Below are 7,912 nucleotides of genomic sequence, written 5' to 3' on the forward strand. Positions count from 1 at the left end.
CCAATATAAAAACTGCATCACATATAATCATACCATTTTCCCCATTACAATCCTGTAAGCTTTTTGAAGGAGGAACCAATTTTTATCTGGGTTTTGAACTGTTCTGGAACATACATACAGGACCTTCATAACCTGTCATATACTAAGAACACTGCTGAAGACAACACAGATGTACACTATGACGACAGGTGAAAAGAAAAACTTGGGTAGGTTGGCAGGCTCACAAGTGATTTTTAAAAAACTACTAATTCTTTACCTCTCTCAGTACTGAACACAAGGTGCCTCCTTCATAGGTGTTCAGTAAATATTTGTGGAGTAGTTTCTGTTATTTTAAAAAAAAGACACCATGTTCACTATGGACTCTGGGTGATAATGATGTGTCAATGTAGGTTCAACAATTGTAACAAATGTATCGCTCTGGTGGGGGATGCTGATAACAGGGGGAGGTTATACATGTTTGGGGTCAGGAGGGACATGAAAAACCTTTGTGCCTTCCACTCAATTGTGCTGTGAACTTTGAACTGCTCTAAAAAAAAAAAAACAGCCTATGAAAAAAAAGACAAGGATAATAAACTAGAAATCAAATTTAGCTTATTATGATATTAAAAGCATACGTTTCAATAATAATACATATAATATAGATTTATAATAAATTTTGAAAATGAAATCTCAAATGTCTAACCCAAATAAGACTTGTTTCCAGTGCACAGAAATTCTGACTGAAATAATCCCAGGTGCAGTGCTTTAGTTGCCATCAATACACTCCAGTGGTCGACAAACTCATTAGTCAACAGAGCCAAATATCAACAGTACAACGATTGAAATTTCTTTTGAGAGCCAAAGTTTTTAAATTTAAACTTCTTCTAATGCCACTTCTTCAAAATAGACTCGCCCAGGCCGTGGTATTTTGTGGAAGAGCCACACTCAAGGGGCCAAAGAGCCGCATGGGGCTCGAGAGCCGCAGTTTGCCGACCACGGCACTAGCCCAACTTCTACACTTTACTAATTAAGCACTTACCTATGCAAAGCACTGTGGCCACAATGGTGAACAAGACATTTTCTGCCCTAGCAATAATTTTTTTCCAAGTAAGAACTTTATCTGCAAGATAAATCTTTAAATCCAGCTATCAACAATAGATATCCCAAAATGGCAAAAACAAGCTTCTCTCATTATCCCTATTTTCCAAATAATTAAAAAAAAAATCCTATTAACCATTTGAGAAAGTAGCACATGACCTGGTTTGAAACAAAAAGTTAATGCCTCATTTACTTGGCATCCTAGGGAGAGCTGGTGTTCCACATAAATGAATTTTCCAGATAACTGACACTTGTCCATTTAATATCAACACTTAAATTGTTTAGCATGGAGAGCATTTTTAAAAAACAAACAACAAACAGCACAAATCTCTAAACTTTAAAAAATAGGCTCTATTTATATTGTTCTGACTAATAACTGTGCTGTACAACAGGCAAGCCCCTAAACTATACGTCCCCAGGGTGCCTTTGTAAAAGGCGAGGCTATGGAGAGTTTTTCTTCAGACCCCCCTGCCTTAAGGTGTATCAGCTGTCAACTCTGTCCTCTCGGTGTGAACCTGACTCAGCTTCCCAGCCCCCTTTCAAATGTGCTGCTACTTAGAAAACAAGTTTGTCAAAATGTTGCCTAAAACACAGGCTTTGAGAAGTTCGACAAATCTATTTTGGTTGCTCAGAGTCTTTTATTTCCTGAATCTGCTAAAATCTATAGTTACAAGTTCCAAACCAACTTTTGGATAAATAAGTCACTCCTATAACTTGATTACAGTCCTTATATTGTTTTTATATTTAAAATTGATGTCAGAAACAACTTCATTACCTATCCACTCATTCAACAAATATTTAAGTATCACTATGAGATAGGCTCCCATATTATGGTGAAGAATTGAAAAGATAATTAGTTTTGAAGATATTTTAAGACAGAAAAACCCTACTACAAAAAACTCCTACTTAATGCCTAAAAACACACACACGAAAAAAACAGACTTTTTTCAAGTCTTTTAAGTGAAACTACACGCCACCTATCTGTGGGTTCTTTAGACTTAGAAACTGAAGATTTCAGGGTAAAGAAAGCTTTTAACTAAACATTTATTTTATAGAGCTCTGAATAAGATTCCAACATTTTCTCCTCTTTTTTCTATTACAAATTCCATCTAGCTAAAGACATCACTATCAATATATGCTTTTAGTATTAAGTGATACTCTCAGTCTTGGTAATGATAAGCATACCCATTTCAGAATCATAGTAAGTTTACCATCATTATTTTAATATTGCGCAACATTGATTAGGAACGTGTTAATTCAGGAAAATTTCTGTCCAAATTTTCAGAAGTTCCAATATACTTCACTTTGGGATATAGAAAATGTTCTTCAGGTTTTAAGAGTGGGTTAAATATGGTGTGACACTACATACTCTGCTTTATCTGCCACAATCATATTTTTTACATTCCATTACCCATTAAAACCTAAGGCTAGGAAATGAATCAAGGAGGAGTGCAACTTAAAATTGGTCTCTAGGGATTAATTAAGACATCAGGTAAAACCCCTGGCATCAGCCTTACTTGTTTTAATTCCCATGAAATCTCCCTTCTCATTCACATTCTCCTCTGGGAGCATAAGTTAACTACTCATATTTTAGATTTTATAATTGATTAGTTATTGCCTTTATTATTTAGATTGAACAGGAAGTGGGTATTTGTCATGTGCCTGCTGATCTGAGAAAGTAAAATATTTAGAAGTGAAAAAAGTTACTAACATTAAAAATCTTCCATTACTGCCATTAAAAACCTTCTCAGCAGTGCATTAACATCTCTTCAACATTCATTTTGCAACCTAAAAATGCTTTAAACAGTACTATAAAGGGAAATCCAGACCCAACTTTCAAAATAACAATGTGGTGCTATCTAAAATGTCACTTAATATCATCGTAGTTTTTACAAGTTGGCTCTGACCTCATGAGTATATCACCTTGTCCTATAAAAAAAAAAAAAAAACAATTCAGAGAAAAACCCAAATATAGACAGGCTCTCGCTCTCTCTAAAAGCAATTTAGGCAAAGAAACGAATGACAAATATTTACTGAGCACACCTGTTATAAGCAATATCTCTACCAGGTGCTCCAGTTTAAACACACATACACACACATCCAGCTCGAAATATATACAATATAATTAGGGGGAGAAAAGATATTAAAATACATTAATATGAACCAATAGAAAAATAAATATACTTTTATCAAAAAGTAACCATGAACATGTAACGTTCTGGCAGCAGAAATGCAGGGCACTCAATTCAAATTTAAACAAAATAAAATTATTTTGGCCTCCCTCTGTGAAATCTGGCAATCAAAATGAAAAATTAGCAAGAACCAAGAAGTGGGCCAACAGCATCACCACAGCAAAAAAAACCCACGAAATCCTCAGGAGCAACTGGTTTTGGACCATTCCAAACAAAGTTTTTCTGCGAGTGCTCATCAGTAGTTTCTCTCCTAAAATCTTATTACATTAAAAACAACACTGATTCCTGGCTATCAACTTGGCGGTAACCGAAGCTTCGTGGAAACGCTCCAGTTTCTCCGATAGCGCTTAGGGGTCCGTGTCCAGAATCGCAGGAGTCTGGAGAAGAGCAACAGGGAACCGGTCTATTGTTCTGAGCACCGCAGGTTCATCTGAGCACCACGGGGCGCGCGGGAGCTAGGGCAGGCGAGGCGCGAACCCGGCACAGGTGTGTGTGTTTGCGTGTGTAGGGGGGGGCACAGGTGTGCAGGGCCACAACTAAGGAAGGCAGGCCCAACTTCCAGACCGAGACCTCGAGAAAGGGAGGGACACAGAGTCATTTCTTTAAACCTCTGATCAGGGCTGTGAAAGTGGGGACTGGGGAGGGTCTCAAGGGCTCCCAGGGCCCACCTGCCTGGAGGCGGGGGGCTGAGAGTGGACAGTCCCGAGGATAAAAGAAAGGGCTCTCCAATCGAAGGGCCAGCCCAGAAAACCCCAAACAATGAGCAAGACTAGGTCTGGGTGAACGGCGAGGGCTGGGGGTGTCGCGGAGGTGAAGCCGGGTGGGAAGAGAGAAACAAAGAGAGAAGCCCCCCAAGAGGGAGCCCCCCACCGCGACGGCAATTTACCTGGGAGAGCTGCCGGGGATTGGGGCAGCCGAAGAGCGCGGAGCTGGAGCTGAAGCTGATGGCTCCTCGGCGGCTGAGGACGTGCTGGGGGACCGGCCTGTCCAGGGGCAGCACCGGCAGCTGGTAACATACTTCCATTGAATACGCCCGCCCTGCCCCGGCCGCCGGCCCCCTGCGCTCGGAAGGGGCCGCGGCTGCGGGGCACCGGGCCGAGGCGGGGTAGGACGGGCGGTTGCGGACCCCGGGCCGGGAAGCCGCGCTCACGCCTCCGCCTCCCGAACGCTGCGCCCGGGCCACCAGCGGAAAAGCGCCTCGGCGGCCGAGGCGACAGTTACCAGGACCCGCGCGCGCCCGGCTCCGGGGTGCAAGCGGGGGCAGCCCGGGCAAAGTCGGAGGGGGAACCCCGCAGCCCCAGCGGTCTGACGCCCGGAGGAGCGGAGCAGAAGTGGAGCCAGGGCAGAGCAAGGCGATGCAGGAAAGGAAGGCTGGAGCCAGCGTCGGGACCCGGGTGCGCTGGGCTCGGGAGCAGCACCAGCTCCGGCCCCGCCGTCCGGCCCCTCCCCGCCCCTCCCCCGGAGCCTGACTTCACTCCTCCCGCGGCGCGAGCCGGCGTAATTCACACTTCGCAGCCGCGGCCCCTGCGCCAACCACGGCCGCCGCCTCCGTGACGTCACGACGCCGCGCCGCAGGCCCGCGCCGCCGCAGCGCCGGGAGACGGGCTAGCGGCCGCGGGTGCGAGCCGCCTTTCTCCTGCTCTGCGCCCCGCGCACCGCCTTCCTCCCCTGCCAACCTCCAACCGTAGCCCCCTCAGCCTCTCCCCTGGCTGCTCCCCACCCCAGGCGCGTGCGCACGAGGCCCCGCCTTGCGGGGACATTCCCTTATCGCTCAGCTCTCGGCGATCGAGGGCGAAGGTGTGGGGCGGGTTCAGCCTGCGCGCGAGGCGCAATTCCGGCCTGGCGACCCCAGAAACGCAAAGCCCGTGGCGCAGCCGCAGCGCTCAGCCCTGGCCGCGGGGTCACTGCCGTGTTTCCCTCCTTGAATTCCCATTCTTGGGCTTTGCTGGGACCGCTGCGGCAGTGACGTCAGCGGCCCGCGCGGGCACCGTGCTCCCGGCTACGTCACTGCCAGTCCCTGGGGGCGGGCGGGCGGGGGGGTAGTTAGGGGGCAGGCTGGGGCTCCCGCGCTTGCCTGGCAGGTGCGGGTCCCGGGCCAAGCGGAGAACTGGGGAGCCGATAATGCGGGAGTGAGGAGGGGGCGAAGGGGTGGAGGGAAAACACCGAGACTGAGAAAAAGAGTGCACAGAAAAAATGAGAAAGGATGATATTGAGAAGACAAAGGAAGAAAGGAGATAGCTTGCCCTTTTACCAATAGTGTTGTTTGTTGGCGTTGATTTTTAGAAAGCATGAGAATGTAAAGAACTCTTGACCTGGTTTGTAAGCTGGATATGTAAATCGCAGGTTCGTTTCTTCACGTTTCTCCTTGAACTGTCAAAGCTTTTCAGCTGCAACCCATTGTTCCAAATGCATTCCAGCCTCTGGGACGTCAGCAAGAACCAGCTCTCCCCTGCTGGCAAAATTGTTAATTTGGCTCTGCGCTCAGGGCACCCACCCTTCCACTTATTTGCTATGACTAGCCCCTGGCAAGGTGGAAAGTACTGCAGAGCCATTACCAGGAGAGCGGTACTAAATGCTCATGGTCCCATAAATCAACAAAGGTCTGCAGGACGTTTTATCATCTTTTTGTGGCATCTGTTTTTTTTTTATATCACTTTAAACTTTCTATCTCCCCCGTGGGTATTTTTCTACTTTGTTTGCTCTCTACTGTTAAAAGAAATATAACTTCCACTGTAGTTTCATGGATTTGAAACTAAATGCTAAATGCTAAGCTCCCCTTTAGTGCAACAACTGACCCAACGCATCTTTGACACCCTAATACTCCCACAATATATAGTAGATGTACTGAACATCTACTGTATGCTTAAGATTAAGCTGAATATTTTCTCCTATTATAACAAAAAGGAGGAAGAGGAGGAGGAGAAGGAGGGGGAGGAAGAGGAGGAGGAGGAGGAGGGGGAGGAAGGGGAGGAGGAGGAGGAGGAGGAGGAGGAGGGGGAGGAGGAGGAGGAGGAGGGGAGAAAAAAAACAACCTGAGGTAATAGTATTTAAGTTGAAACTAGTCTCAGGGAAACATAACTTACCCTAGAGCAGTGATGGCGAACCTATGACATGCGTGTCAGCACTGACACGTGTAGCCATTTCTGATGACACGCGGCCGCATGCCGAGGATGAAACATTTGCTGCTCCTGAGGATGAAACATTTGCGACTAGAGTCTTGGAGTTAGTTTTTTCCTCAAAGTGACACACTATTCGAGTTATGCTCAGTTTTTTGGCGAAGTTTGACACACCAAGCTCAAAAGGTTGCCCATCACTGCCCTAGAGTTTACACAGATAAATGGCAGAACTGACCTCAAATACAGCTAACCATCCAGAAGCTGGTATTGGTGTGATACCAGACAGTATATGCCAAATAACTACATTACATTTAATATCGAAGAGACTCCGTTCAATTAAATAGTTTAATAAGACTCAGGGCACGAACTAAACACATCTCCCCTCAGCAGAGTGGGAAGCTAACATTTGCTATGCACCTACTGTGAGCCATCATAGGTATTCTACATACAATGTTGAACTTAACCCTACATAGCCACATAAGTAAACATTTGATCTCAATTCCACAGATGAGGAATCAGGTTCCAAGACCATAAATCATTTATGCCACTGAACTCTGTTCTGTGTGATCTTGGAGCCATGCATTTCCACTGCACCATGGGTATCTTAAGACCAAAACTTCAATTGTGTTCAGCATTCTTTTACTGTATAGGGGAGTGTACTAGCATTCACCATAAAAACAGAACCAATAGGATAGATCTCCATCCATCTAGTCCCCCAAAAATGTATACACACACTTTGAATAATTATAAAGGCAGTGTTTATTAAAATATATTTCAATTTCAAAATTGAGCTAGCAGCTGTTAAAGTGTGTATACATTTTTGGGGGATATATATATATATATATATATAGAGAGAGAGAGAGAGAGAGAGAGAGAGAGAGAGAGAGAATGAGAGATTGAGATTTGCTACACATGTGCCTCATCCAGGACATGAACTGGAGGAGCTAGAGGAGCTGCAGGCCCTGCTGCTGCCTCTTGCCAATGAGGTGAATCAGCAGATCATGTGCAAAATTGCAATGGTGCCTGGGACCCTGCATGGACCTTCCAAGTATAATGGCTGGTGCTTCATATCCACTTAAATCTGCAAATTTCTATCATGGCCAACCAAAACCAAAATCATAAAGATAATTATGGGAACTGTAGTTCCTGCTTAGCTACATTGACAGTACAAAATCAGCCCAGTCCAACTCTTGTCAACTTGACATCCATACACACTTTTTAAAAAATCTTCACCGAGTTTATTTTTTTATTGATTTTTAGAGAGAATGGAAGGGAGGGAGAGAGACACAGAGAGAGAAACATCAATGTAAGAGAAACACATCGATAGGTTGCCTCCAGGTCAAGACTGCAACTGAGGTACATGCCCTTGATCAGAATAGAACCTGGGATCCTTCATTCTGTGAGATGACACCCTATTCACTGAGCCAAACTGGGTAGGGCACCCCTGAACTTCTTTAGATTAGAAACTGGTAGGAATTACTGAATAAATCAGTTAATATCTATTTGAACATTGTATTCACAGCCCAA

The 7,912-nt window shown here is 45.2% G+C and overlaps 1 protein-coding gene across 5 annotated transcripts in view; it reads right to left on the reverse strand.

The window, feature by feature from the left end:
* PDE7A (phosphodiesterase 7A) overlaps positions 1-4,723 on the reverse strand; it is a 94,533-nt gene extending 89,810 nt beyond the window's left edge. For all 5 annotated transcript variants that reach the window (XR_008554652.1, XR_008554651.1, XM_054708752.1 and 2 more), the window contains exon 1: positions 4,156-4,723. Coding sequence is in view for 3 of the 5 variants with exons in the window: in XM_054708752.1 (XP_054564727.1) it covers positions 4,156-4,293 (138 nt within the window). In the remaining 2 variants the exon portion in view is untranslated. The remainder of the gene's footprint in view (positions 1-4,155) is intronic.
* Between the last annotated feature and the right edge of the window lie 3,189 nt (positions 4,724-7,912).

This window comes from Eptesicus fuscus, chromosome 19 (assembly GCF_027574615.1).
Source record: "Eptesicus fuscus isolate TK198812 chromosome 19, DD_ASM_mEF_20220401, whole genome shotgun sequence".
Classification (NCBI taxonomy): domain Eukaryota; kingdom Metazoa; phylum Chordata; class Mammalia; order Chiroptera; family Vespertilionidae; genus Eptesicus; species Eptesicus fuscus.